This window comes from Periplaneta americana, chromosome 17 (assembly GCF_040183065.1).
Source record: "Periplaneta americana isolate PAMFEO1 chromosome 17, P.americana_PAMFEO1_priV1, whole genome shotgun sequence".
Classification (NCBI taxonomy): Eukaryota; Metazoa; Arthropoda; class Insecta; order Blattodea; family Blattidae; genus Periplaneta; species Periplaneta americana.
The window spans coordinates 115796290-115810800 of record NC_091133.1 but is presented as its reverse complement, the minus strand read 5'-3'; the positions used below and the strand labels follow the sequence as shown (position 1 = coordinate 115810800).

Genomic DNA, 14511 nt, shown 5'->3' with positions numbered 1-14511 from the left:
TTTTGATAGGTGTTCATTATAGATGCCTGTTGCTAGTAGCCAGAGTTGGGGTGTAGTCAATATATACTCCAGGGCTGAATGATGATGATGTTTAAAGTTCTGGATGCTGGTATTTTGACCACCCCAAAACCTAGATTCCTTAAAAAGATGAAAACAACAAACAAATACTCAACTCCTAATACATGAGAGTCTCACCAGGCAGCCACTGGCTTACTGACGCAATCTTAATTGCATACTCACTGGCAGGAACCAGCTGTGCACTCAATGATGGCACGAACACTGCACACTAGTTTGTACTTTATGGACTCAGCTTGTACATGTAACAGTTATAAAGAAGTTATTCTTCATGGAATACAATTTACTGTTATTCTGCTTGTCACTTTAAACGACGAAATAGCAATTTCTGTAATTATCACTTAAACTGTGTGAAGAATATTAATGTTTCTCTCTTGCAGGGCATAGTGGAAGTTCTTTTGAGAAATCCCAAAAACAGCCAATTGTTATATCGGCCAAATAGATCAGGAGAGACGCCATATAACATTGATATGAACCATCAAAAAACAATTTTGGGTCAAATATTTGGTGCAAGTAAGTTCTACATGTTTACTCTTAAAACAAGACAAAAACGATTAAGAAAATAACTAAGATATCGCACAAAATTATAACAGAATAAAGAATGCAATGTAAATTGTACACACTTTTCATAATACATATTAGTTACTTGATGTGAAGCAAGTAGTATTAACATAAAATTATTAGGGAACGTTAGTTCCAGGATTAATGTTGAATAAATGTTTAGGTTTTGTATTAGAACAACTTTATCTTAGTACTAAAATGTTGTAGGGAGTGTTGATGAAGATGTTTGTAATGTTTTTGCTTGAGCTTTGCGTTGTTTATATGCTCATCTTAATGATTATTACCTCTCGCAATTAATTTATTTATGTTCAACAAAAGTTAATCAGGTAAAGACTTCTTTTTTTTAATAAAATTAATTTTTTTATGTATTTATATCTTTTTCATATTAAATACTGTGTGACACAGAAGTCAGTTGACAAATGGGAAACATTACTCTAATTGGAAAAAACAAAATTGTATAGTTATTTGAAGACTGCCTCACTCGATCCTGACATTCTTCTGTCACTCTTAGAAGTGTTGCAGGTGGAATGTGCTGGAAAACATGGGTGATTATATGTTTCAAATCATCTATAGATGTAGGGTCAGTCTGAAAAATGTGCTGTTTCCAAATCCCCATAGAAAGAAATCAAGGATGTGAGGTCTGGTGACCATGGAGGCCATCACTGAGGTCTGCCTCGTCCAACCCAGTGCACACCGAACATCTCATTTAGTATCTGATGAACTGTTAGAGCATAATGTGTCGTGGCCCCATCTTGTTGAAACCACATTCTTATCTGTTTATTCAGTGGCAAATCATACAGGAACTCCATTGTAACTCCAATGTAATCACTACTGTAAGCCTTTGTATTCAATCAGAATTAATCTGGCTGGGTGGAAGAGAAGGCCAACTGGCCTTAGCTCTGCCAGATTAAGTAAGTCGTCATTGTCACCTCCACTGCTACCATCGAGCATTTCTCCATAAGTGTTGTTGTTGTTTTCTAATGCCAGGCATTTGACAATAAAGTCATTTGACCTCTTGCACTCCAATATTTTTCAAAGATATTATCATGGCCAGCCACTGAAGCACAGATTTTGAGGTGTTCCGAATCCATTTCTTGGTTTGAGTTGCACAATGGGCAGTTAGGGGACTGATATATTCCAATTCTATGCAGGTTTTTGGCCAAACAATCATGGCCTGTTGCCAATCTAAATGCAGCTACAGACTATTCTCCATAAGTGTTGATTTACATTTCCATCAAAGAAATATGGTTTCACAATAACCATATCACCTAGTATTCCACACCACACCATAACTTCTGGAGCCCTAGGGTTGTTAGCTTCACGCATCCATTTCTTTGGACCAGTATCGTGCATTTTGTGTATGAGCATGCCCATTCAGAAAGAATAAGCATTTGTCACTGAACAGAACATACTGAAGGATTTATCAGTATGCAAATGCTGTATGATTCAGTTGCAATATGTTCATCTTTTGAGTGGATGCTCTTCTTGCATTGTGTGTAAATGCTGTATTTTGTATGGGTAAAAATGTGTATATTTCAATATTCTGCGAACAGATTCTCTACTGATACCACTTTCTCGAGCCGCATGGCACACTGACCTTTCAGGACTGGCTGTCATCTTCACAATCACGTCTATTGATTGCTGTCCATCAGTAGCAGATTTGGGATGGAAGGTGGAGAATCCTGGCAGTACAAACCAATCTAACAGTACAAATGAAAAAGGTCACTTTAATTACAGACATATTGGAGGGAACACGTCATATATAATAATTATTTCAGTTTTACAATATTAGTAACGTTTCTCATTTTTCTACCGACTTCTGTGTCACACAGTTTTCAGACAAGATAAAGATCGCATTTGCAGTCACAGGTACTAGGAATTATTTATTGTTAAGTAGTTTTCAGAAATTCTAATTTACAATGCTGAAAAAGTTTCAGTGCAATTATGTGTAAATATCTTGAAAAGTAATAGGCTTTATTTAGATTTAAATCTCTTTCATTCTTCTGGAGAAGTTTGCTGTTCAGTCTGCTGCATTCATCGTCTTCAGAGCCGATAATTAATCAAATGGACTTAGTTATGATGATCGATTAAACCAGAACTCTTATATTAGTGTTGCAGTTCACTACAGCTAATTAAGCACCTTACCTGCGTTGACCACCCACAAATACTGAAATACGATATTTGTGTTCTATTTTTGTAGGAAGACTGAATACAAATGAAGACAATGAGAATATGCTGGGCTATGATTTGTACAGTAGTGCCCTGGCAGATATCCTGAGTGAACCATCGTTATCAATGCCGATAACAGTTGGTCTGTATGCTAAATGGGGCAGTGGTAAATCCTTTCTATTGAACAAGCTCAGAGGTATGTATTAAGAATGCTGTTGAAGTGAAATTATTGATTGTTATTGGTCAACTGTCCGAAGACAGGTCTGAACCTCACAAGTGATACCAATGTGGCACCACGTGTGAGGTAATTAGGCCAGGAGATATTGGATTAGGGTGGCCAGTACCTTTCCTCCTTCATTGCATACATCGCCAATTAGCTACATATTAAAGTAATCAGATTTCAGATATATAGAAACAATTGAGGACCTAATATTCTAAATGTGCTAAGTGCCAAAAACAACTTTCTGAGATTTTGATGAAAAACACACTGCGAAATACATGTTGAGATACCTACAACACCGTCTTTTGGCGCATGAATAGTCACTTACAGTTGAGCTACAACAAAGACAATTTAGTATGATATTCTAATATGGATATCCCTTCCTTAGATTGAATAAAATGAAATTTGAAAAATTTGTATAGCACGTAGCACATGTCGACCTGGTTGGCGATTTGGTATAGCGCTGGCCTTCTATACCCAAGGTTGCGGGTTCGATCCCGGGCCAGGTCAATGGCATTTAAGTGTGCTTAAATGCGACAGGCTCATGTCAGTAGATTTACTGGCATGTAAAAGAACTCCTGCGGGACAAAATTCCGGCACATCTGGCGACGCTGATATAACCTCTGCAGTTGCGAGCGTCGTTAAATAAAACATAACATTAACATTAAACTTAGCACATTTAGAATGTTAGGTCTTCAGTTGTTCTTCCTCTGACACATATTGTCAAGTGAGATGTACTGCCTGATAATAGATGTACATATCACCCAGAACCCCAATCAGAGGATAATTGGTGTAAATCTGTATTACACTATGATTTATTTATTTTCAGAGGAAATGAAGAATTTTGCCCGTCAGTGGGTGGATCCAGTATTCCAGTTTTCATCTCTCTTATTGTTAGTTGTGGTGCATACTGCCTTGCTTACTGGTGTGGTAATTGGTTTGGCGGTGAAGTCATGGATAATTGGCATATGTACAGGTGGCGGACTGGTTCTTCTTTGTTACACATTCCTTGTGCTGGTGTGGTATGGCAGTCAGAGGTATGTAATGTGAAGAGTTTGTTGGATAAATTTTGCTAGAAGTAGCAAACACTGTTGCTTTTAATATTATGCAGTAGAAGTGGGAATGTCTGGTTAAGTAGAATAGTCAATAGAAATATTGTCTTTGGTGGGATAAGTTAATGTGATCAAAGAATAAATAAGTATTTGAATAGTTACATTAAATGCTACACTGGGTGTTCAGTTCAAAGTGTGTCATGGCTCGCTGTAAGCCGTCATATGGCTAGTCGATGAGCCTAGAGAATTCAATCTTCCTACACTTCCGTAGAGGTGTCTTACTTATGTGCCAGAGAAGTTGCCTAGCAAGTATGGCGTTCATTCTGAAGAGTACTTACCGATACGTGCAGTAACGCCTGTAGTGGCAGGAATGTGAACTGTTTGGAAATACGTACTGAGGTGAGTTTTTTTCGTACTGTCGGGATATGTGGAGAGGGTTAAAACGATTATTTACATATTTGTTGACATTAACTTCGATGGACAACATGGACACGGAGCATTTTATTTGTGTTGTGGGATGTTTCCGTATGCAACCGTTGATAACAAATACCCTGCGTACGACTTGGCCGCGCAAAACACAGTTCGAAAGAGGTTATGGTAGCACACAGACCGTACAGACTGCCATCTGTTGCTACGACGTTCAAGTTATACCGTACATGTTCTCAAGTTCAGATTGAACGCCTTGATTAATAGGCAACTTCTCTGACACACAAGCTGAAACTCACTTCAAATCGCTGACTCATCAACAGTGACGTTATGACACACTTTGAAATGAACACCCAGTATATTTAGAACTAAACACGAAGCCAGTGCTAGGGGCATATTCTCTTAATTCTAGAAGTGGTTTCTGTATGCACTGGACTGTTTCAAATAGAAATAATTGCAGCAAGTCACAATAGAAATTTGTATAATTTTAGGAAGTATACAGAATTTTACAAATACAGTTTTAAGCTCTGCAAAAATATTTATCCTTTTGATAATCCATGTTGAATCTTTCGTACACTACTTTTAACACTTGAATATAAATAATTGATTAAATGGCGATCTTACTCGTGTTAATATGTAAGCATGTGCGGCTTACAGCTGTTTCGATGCTACTTGACACCATCCTCAGAGCCTTCTGTGTCTCGGCGCCATCTCAACTTCGCTGCCTGTTGTGTGGGTGCGTTCGTGTGATGAAGAGTTGTGTCAGATAGTGTGTGTGTTCTGAAAGCGAAGTTGAGATGGTGCCGAGATACAGAAGACTCTGAGAATGGTGTCAAGTAGCACCGAAACAGCTGTAAGCCGCACATGCCTACATATTAACACGAGTAAGATCGCCATTTAATCAATTATTTATTTACCTTTTATTTTAATCCATGAACAGACATTGTATTGTATTGTATTTATTTACATTCCATGGTATTCATATATCACTTCACAGCTAGAATATGCAACATGTCAAAAAAATCTTAATATTATTATAAAGTTTTAATTATAGTCACAGTCTAGTTGAAATATATACAGAAGAGTTTTACAATATAGTCTATTAGTACAACACAAGGGCTTAGTGTCGATACTTAATACAAGACAGAAATATTCATGCAGCATTGTTGAATGTCATAAATTCATTTACAGAATAGAAGGCGTGAGAAATTATGTACTTCTTTAATGTGGCCCTAAATAATCTTATGTTTTGAGTTTGATTTGTTATATCCATAGGGAGGCTATTAAACATTTTTACTGTCTTATAACACACTCATTTTTTATAGCACGACACACTTGCCGATGGAGTATGAAAGTCATTTTTTACGACTATTTATGCTATGATCTGTTGAATTAGTTATAAAGTTTTCACGATTACTTACGAGGAAGTTTATTAATTAAAAAATATACTGACAAGTCAGTCCTGTGCTGTGGCATCGCGGTCTAAGGCATCCTGCCTAGGACTCGCATTATGGAATGCGCACTGGTTCAAGTCCTCATGTCCACACCTGTGGAGTAACGGTCAGCGCGTCTGGCTGCGAAACCAGGTGGCCTGGGTTCGATTCCCGGTCGGGGCAAGTTACCTGGTTGAGGTTTTTTCTGGGGTTTTTCCTCAACCCAATATGAGCAAATGCTGGGTAACTTTAGGTGCTGGACCCCGGACTCATTTCACCGGCATTATCACCTTCATATCATTCAGACGCTAAATAACCTAGATGTTGATACAGCGTCGTAAAATAACCCAATAAAAAAAAATTCAAGTCCTCATGGGGGGAGAAATTTTCTCATGAAATTTCGGCCAGTGTATGGGACCGGTGCCCACCCAGCATCGTGATGCACTTGGGGAGCTACAATAGGTAGCGAAAGCCGGTTGCGAATGCCAGCTAACCACACGATACCTCCATTCTGGTTGGATGATCGTCCACCTCTGCTTCGACATGTGGGCGTGAGGCCAGCAGCTGGCTGGTCGGTCTAGGCCCTTCACAGGCTGTAGCACCACGGATTATTTTACTGACAAGTCATGGGCATCATTTCCTAGATTTAGCACCTACTATTATTCTAATTACTCTTTTTTATAGTAGGAATATACTGTTTCTATTTGTAGAATTTCCCCAGAATATGTGCAACAAGTCGAGGGTTATAATTTTTTTTGTCTACTCATCTCTTCTGCACTTTCTTGTTGTCACTCATCAATTGGTTCGTCCTTATTCTTAATATTAACTGTATATCCTCAGAATCAGTAGCAAACTGTAGCATGTGTTTTTTCTGTTTAGGTATGATTGGTACTGGCCATACAACTTCCACGTTTATGTTACTCGTAAATTAAATTCGCTGAAACTTATCTTACAAGTGATGTTCTGTCATCCACCTGGATCTCATTGGAATGACGGCCTTACTGCTCAACCCATCAGGTATGAGATAGCTCTAGTTTCCAGTGAAATAACTTGCATTTAATGCATAGACTACCTACATTCTCACAAGGGGAATGCGTGAACTACAATAGCTCATTGTGATGAAAATTACAGAAATGGCTAATTATTTATTTATTTTTTTTTTATCCAATGCCACCAGGTTGTCTTTCGACATTTCTGGTCTTCTCTCCTGGCCGTGGCTTAGTTGTAACCCACTTCTGAGGTTACATTACCCCGATGATGTGATAGGATGATTATGATAATGTGGTGCCAGGAGAGGTCTTAAATCTAAACTTAACCTAAATTCCAGACCATGGACGAACACAGGAATAATCCCCTTTAAGGAAAAATTCCTGTGCTCTAACCGGGAATCGAACCCGGGACCTCATGAACTATAGCCAGGAGAGGTCTTAAATCTAAACTTAACCTAAATTCCAGACCATGGACGAACACAGGAATAATCCCCTTTAAGGAAAAATTCCTGTGCTCTAACTGGGAATCGAACCCGGGACCTCATGAACTATAGCCAGAAGCTCTGACCACTAGACCATGAGGCTGGTCAAATGGCTAATTATGGGTTGCTGATTAACGTGGTGATAGTCACTAGTTTCGCTTTTCGTAGTTGAGTCAATATAACGCTTTAAAAATAGCACAGGATTTAAATTGGATTATGTTAGTTTTGTTACTTACTGGCTTTTAAGGAACCCGGAGGTTCATTGCCGCCCTCACATTTTAATACTAATTTATTGGCTGAGAACCAATCACATATTTTGAGGAGAATTGCCTCTGCCGAAGATTGGAATGTGGAGTTATTGGCGGTAGAGAAAAGAAAATAGATGATTTTAGTTGGTTATTTAAAGATGCTATATTGGCTACTAGGTTATTTAGTGTCCATAGTTATTTAGTGATAGCGAGATGATATTTGGCGAAACGTTGCTAAGGATTACCCTGAGCTAGTGAATTTGTGAGCCTGGGATTATGCCTACTGCTTTGTACTTGCATTTTAGTGCAAGAACTGTATGAGATGCCAAATGTTTGAAACATTATGTTGGCCAAACGACGAAAAAGCTGAATAAGTGACTATCACCATGTTAATCGCCATTCATAACTAATTTTTTTGCAAATTTAATCATAATCAAGCTCTTGCGTTTCGCGCATTTTCATTGTCAGTTAAAACTCTATTATGTGTATGAAATAACTTATGCAATTATACTAAATTTGAACTCTTTCTATGTACCTATTTGACTTCAAATAATAAATCATTTGGGATTAAGCTATAATGAACACAAAACTAATTGTAGGTATTCTCATAGTATTGTGTAACTGATCTGATTTTGAACAGCAAGTACTTATCATAGTTTGTGCGTAAAAATATGTGGAATATTTAATTACATTGTTCATCTTGTTTTGTTACAGATTTTATTTCACCGACCAAACACGTGTGAGCAGTACAACAGGAGGAGAAAATTCTGTGGTGCAAATGTTGGGATCACTGTATGATTCCATTGAAAATGATTACGGTGCATTTCCAACACGATTGTATAGAGCATTCAGGCCTAAGTCAGGTAACTATTAACATCACTAAACATTTAAGTGTTTAGCATCTCATACTTAAATTGAATTATTGTATGTGTACAAACTCGACACGATTATTACTTTTCATTTCATTCACAGTTTTTTGCCCAAGAGAAGGTCTTTCATGCAAACCCACCATTATCAATTTTTTTTTCTATTTTCTGCCCTCCTCTTAGTCTCCACATATGATCCATATATCTTAATGTCGTCTATCATCTGATACCTTCTTCTGCCCCGAACTCTTCTCCCATTCACCATTCCTTCCAGTGCATCTTTTAGTAAGCAGTTTCTTCTCAGCCAGTGACCCAACCAATTCCTTTTTTTCTTTCTGATCAGTTTCAGCATCATTTTTCTTCACCCTTTCTTTCCAACTTTGAGTCATTAATATTATGAAAAGTAAATTGCTTATAATTGAGGCAGTCAGAAGCAAAGGGGTGTAAGTGCACTTACGTTATTTTCCATACAATGTGATTAAAAGTTACTAAGCATTCGTAAATTCCGTGAGGTTTTAATTTTAAATGTTAATGTGCGCTGTGGTTAAAAGATATATCCCTTTACCAGTGAGATTTTAAATGCTTTAGTTTATCCTTTCCGTCTAACAGCCTCAATTAAGAGATTCGTCTTTTACTTGTAAGATAATTCATTCTCAAAACCAACGAAAAAGTCTGCATATGGCCAGTTTACTAATAAAAGAAATATTATGCTAATTTTCCTTATGTAATGGTATTAATCAAAGGTATTATTCTAGTAATTAATATAAGTTTGGGACCAGCCTCATGGGCTAGTGGTCAAAGATTCTGACTACAGTTCATAAGGTCCCGGGTTCGTTTCCCAGTTAGAACACAGTAATTTTTCCTTAAAGGAGAATGTTTTTGTGTTCGTCCATGGTCTGAAAATTAGGTTAGGCTTAGGTTTAAGACCTCTCCTGGCAATTCATTATCATCATTGGGACATAAGTCATTGCCAGGAGAGACCAGAAATGTCAAAATGACAACCTGGTGGCATTGAATAAAAAAAAAATTAATACAAATTTGATGACTTGAGGAAACAGACTTAAAAAATATAAATTTAAATTATTAATTTGAATAAACATATCCTGAAGATAAAATCATTTACCTAAGTAAGAGGTCGATTTAAAAAAGGTCAAGAAAAAGCAATGAAAAGGTCAAGAATTTTGGATTGATTTTGGTAGATACCCTGTTACATGTTAGCAATGACATTAGCAAAGTGCAATACATTTTTGGAAGGTTCACAATCCCTTAGCATGACTTCTTTCATCAGACAAATAGGAGTCTTGTGTCATAGTTTGCAGCAAGTAAAACATTATTACATTTGTTGCATGAGCTGAACCATGTCATAGTTTTGCTATGTGCCAAATGTCTGTTTTTCAGTAAAATCCACGTCATCTTGGCGGTGGCGACGGATGTGCTGTTTACCATATGTTGTTATCTTCGAAGTAGGCTTCTTAAGTTCCCTTGCTGGCATCTCTGTTCTGACTTTGTACCTTCTTACATATGAGACTGATCCAGAGTCTGAGTAAGTAAATTTCTTTGTTTTGATTCCTTAACTTCGAGAGTGATGTCATCATTTCTGTACAGCTAAACTATGCAAGTCATTCTTTTATTCAGAGTAGTCTGCTCGTGCTCACTGTCTGTCTCTTGTATTTCAGGACTGTGGCAATTGAACGTACAACTGCTCAGGTGATCCTGGTGACCATTGCAGTGTTGCTGTGTGTGGGTGTTGTAGCTAATCTTTACACGTGGGCACAAATGTTCCAAGCTCTGATATTCTCACAGAGACGCCACCTACAACGAGCAATTGCACATCTTGATACTTTAAAATCTGAGGGCTTCCTTCAAGCACTGCGTTCAGAGGTCAATCTCATGACCGACATGGTGAGAATTGCCTGATTTTTAAATCAATTTTTGTAAATTTAATAGAGGTCGCTTCTCAGAAATAGGACCGGGATTTGACAAGCAACAGATTATTGCAACTTTTAATATGGATATGACGATATATATATATATATAATCTATCCACATTAAGCTGTGCCAACAACATGCCTTCCTTTAATTTTTGCTGGTGATTCTTAATAATAAATATTATAATATAAATACCTATATAAATATTATATATTTTTTTAGTTCATTTTGAAAATTCCAGTAAGTCAAGAAATAAATTAATAAATAATGGTATTAAGCATATGACTTATCTTTAATAATGCAAATTATGAAATTATAAATTTACATTGTATTTTAAAATTGTTAACGTTTTCGCCATTTTAGTATGGAATCTTCAGACATTGATAATTAGAGATATCCTTATGAAAAAACGTTGCATCAAAACTGTAGTAAAAGATTTTTACATAATGTCAAAATATAGATTGTTGATGATAATATTAAAAAACATTAAAAAACGCTAGACACTTAAGTATACCAATTAAAATCAAATTTCAAATATGCATATTTAATTGAAATTAAGTTAAGTATTGCATATTTTAAATTTGATTTCAATTGGTACACTTAAGTGTTTTAACGGTTTTTAAGAGTGACGTCAACAATAATAAATTATATAAATTTCTAAATTATAGACATCAGCTCAAAGAATTTTGAGTGACCACAAGGGTCCTGAATACAATAAACATATTATATAATATTATAATATATTATATATTATAATTATTATATTATAATACTTTCATATTATGTAAAAATCTTTTACTACATTTTTGATGGAATGTTTTTTCACAAGATATCTCTAATTATTGAAGATGCCATACTAGAATGGCGAAAACGTTAACAATTTTAAAATACAATGTAAATTTATAATTGCATAATTTTCATTAAAGATAAGTCACATGATTGAATACCATTCTTTTTTAATTTATTATACATTTTGTCTACAAAAGGGTATCTGTCGGATACAGGGGGGAGAGCCATTAATCCTTCCCATTGAAGGCTTTAAGGAACCAACCTGGACAAATACCCAATGTCCCATCCCTACCTTCCCGTGGTGCAGCTGTTAGTAAGCATAATTTTACGAGCTGAACTAAAGGGAGGGGCTACTCATCAATTAGCACTGGTCAGCTTGATGAGTTAATGACTGAATTTGGTATAATTTTCCTCTATTCAATACCTAATTCCCTCTTTACCCTTTCCTATCCAGTCCTCTGACTGAACTCTTACTTTCTTCGACCCTGACGGCATTAGAGCATTCGAGGCCTAGGGGTTCACTTCCCTTTCCTTCCTCCTCTTTCTACTTTTCTGTTCCTAGTGCTGACCTGCTATGGCATTAAAATCGTCCTCCAGTGGCTTAAGGAGGGAAAGCTGGTGATCAACAAAATCTCCCAGCTAGGTCCAATGGACCCGTCAACCAACAGCAGGTGTGGTCCTCCAGACATTCTGGGGGTTGTGTGTGTGAATGAAGTAGCCACCAAAACGTTAAAATATGGTGTTCACTTAAATCGGCTACAACTTGCCATTTAACCTCAAAATCTGTGCTTCAGTGGCTGGCTATGATAATACCTTTGAAAAATATTGGAGTGCAAGAGGTCAAATGACTTTGTCAAATGCCTGGCATTAGAAAACAAGAACAACAACATTTTGTCTGTTTTCAGACTTGGCAAGCAGCTTGTGTCTTGTTCTTTTGGTAGTTTATTGAAATAGGATATAGTATGGAATTCCTTCTTTTTTATAGTACGCATTCTTTCCCTTATGATCTTTTATATTAAAAACATACATTTAGTACGTACTAATCAAAACCTTCATAATTTTAATACAAGACACAAATGAGATCTTCATACAATCTCTTAGTCTAGTCAGTGATTCCCAAACTTTCTGAAGGTGCAACTCACTTTTGGGTGAGAGTTCTGTATGCGACCACCCTCTACCGAACAGGTAGGGTACTTACCCCCATTTGAAAAATTCCTGTAAAATAAAAAAAAAAAAAACAATAACTCTACTCAAAATTAGTGGAAACTGCCGAAAGAATGATCAAAATAGAAAAATATAGTACAACAGTGACATGAAATATTACATGAAGATAATTTCTAGTAGCCTACTTTGCTGATATTTTCGAACACTTAAACACTTAGAATAGTATGAGTTTGCAAGACCAAGATGTTAATATGATAACAACCAGAGATAAATTCGAAAGATTTATAAGCAAATTTTGACTTCCGGTCTAAATCACTTTTCAAGAAGGAATGTGATGCATTCCAGTGCATTAAAGAACTCTTAGAAAATTTAGCTACATGTGATGTGGCAAATACTGAGTTTGTTAAATGAAGTTCGCACAATTCTAAACAACAGCTTTTGAGTATTTGTCGGAAGACACTCAAATAAGACGGTCACAGATGGATAATAAATCTATATTTAGACAGTTGTGTTGAACTAGCTGATATTCAAAAAAAGGAAAAATTAATTTAAATATGTACGTGCCTACTGATGGAATGTTGCAATTAGGCTTTCTCGCAGAGTGTACAGTAGATTAGTTATAGGTCAAAAGAATGCATGAATACCTCCAGCTTGCAGAAGAAGCTCTTAAATGTTTTATAAGATTTGCAACCTCATATTTATGCATTTATTTATATTCAGTTTTTCCACATTGTCTTAATTTCAGTAACTAGTCGTGTACAGTATGTGCCAATTTTTGTAGATAACGCATTTTATTAATTGCGTTTGAGTGGAAGTTATATTTTTTATTGAACTTTGGTGGTACTGTTTCTTGTATGTTTCATTTTTATTGTTTTCGTTATTATTATTGTTATAATTATTGTGTTCTAGGTGAAGTGTCTAGACAGTTTCACCTCACAGCAAACACGATTAGTCGTCATAGTTGATGGACTGGATAGTTGTGAACAGGATAAAGTTCTGCTCGTGTTAGATGCTGTTCACATGTTGTTTTCTGATACCACTTCTCCTTTCATTGTTATACTCGCCATAGATCCTCATGTTATATCAAAGGTAAGGTAAATTCATTAGTACTGTTATTTAATTTAAATATTATTTATATCAGATTCATCAGTTAATCAATTTAAATTTTTTTCATTCACGTTCATGAATTAATTTAATATACCATATGACACTTCATTTTGTTGTTTTTTATGTGTATGAGTTAATACAAATTGAATATTGAAAGTGAAACATTAAGCATTGATGGATAAAAAATATTTGCATTATAAACAAACGACACATCTCAATCATAAACATTAGATTAAAAGAAGAATAAATAACCATTATATAATATACTCTATAAAATTTAGTAATATATCTGTAAATGAAACACATTGCACTATAGAATTTGAAGTTACTCAGTCTGCTTGACTACTATTAACAAAACTGTAATATCACTGTGTTTTGAAGTTGTTTTAAATTATTCATATTACCAGGGCTGTTTTTATAGTAAGGACTGTTTTGTAAAAAAACATGAATCACGAGGCATATTGGGTAGGTACTTTATTTTTTTCTCAGTTGCTACATACCTTTTGCTACTTTTCTATGTAGTTGCCATTGTTATTGAAACATTTGCCATAGCATGAAACAAGAATCTGTAGGCCCTTCTCATAGAAGTCCACTGCCTGAGACGACGATTATTTCTGGACCTCTGTTTTCACTTCATTGTCGGTGCTGAAATGCTTGTTGGCGAAGAACCTCTTCAGATGGAGGAAGATGTGGTAGTCTGTCAGAGCCAAGTCTGGACTGTATGGGAGTGATCCACTTGCTGCCATCTGAAAGATTTGACTAGAACTTGCATTCGAGCAGCACTATGAGGCCTTGCATTGTCGTGAAGCAAAAAAACGCAGGCAGATGAGATGCATTTCAACACTGACAATGAAGTGGAAACAGAGGTCCAGGAATTATTGTTGTTTCAGGCAGCGGACTTCTATGAGGAGTGTCTACAGAATCTTGTCTCACGCTATGGCAAACGTTTCAACAACAATGGCAACTACATAGAAAAGTAGCTAAATGTATGTAGCGTCTTA

General features: G+C 36.1%; 1 protein-coding gene across 8 annotated transcripts in view; it reads left to right on the top strand.

Annotated features, from left to right (window-relative positions):
• Arms (Ankyrin repeat-rich membrane spanning) overlaps nt 1–14511 on the top strand; it is a 240880-nt gene that overhangs the window by 140522 nt on the left and 85847 nt on the right. For all 8 annotated transcript variants that reach the window (XR_011330235.1, XM_069816810.1, XM_069816808.1 and 5 more), the window contains 8 exons: nt 456–588; nt 2837–3001; nt 3855–4062; nt 6816–6953; nt 8370–8518; nt 9920–10064; nt 10198–10423; nt 13313–13492. Coding sequence is in view for 7 of the 8 variants with exons in the window: in XM_069816810.1 (XP_069672911.1) it covers nt 456–588; nt 2837–3001; nt 3855–4062; nt 6816–6953; nt 8370–8518; nt 9920–10064; nt 10198–10423; nt 13313–13492 (1344 nt within the window). In the remaining variant the exon portion in view is untranslated. The remainder of the gene's footprint in view (nt 1–455; nt 589–2836; nt 3002–3854; nt 4063–6815; nt 6954–8369; nt 8519–9919; nt 10065–10197; nt 10424–13312; nt 13493–14511) is intronic.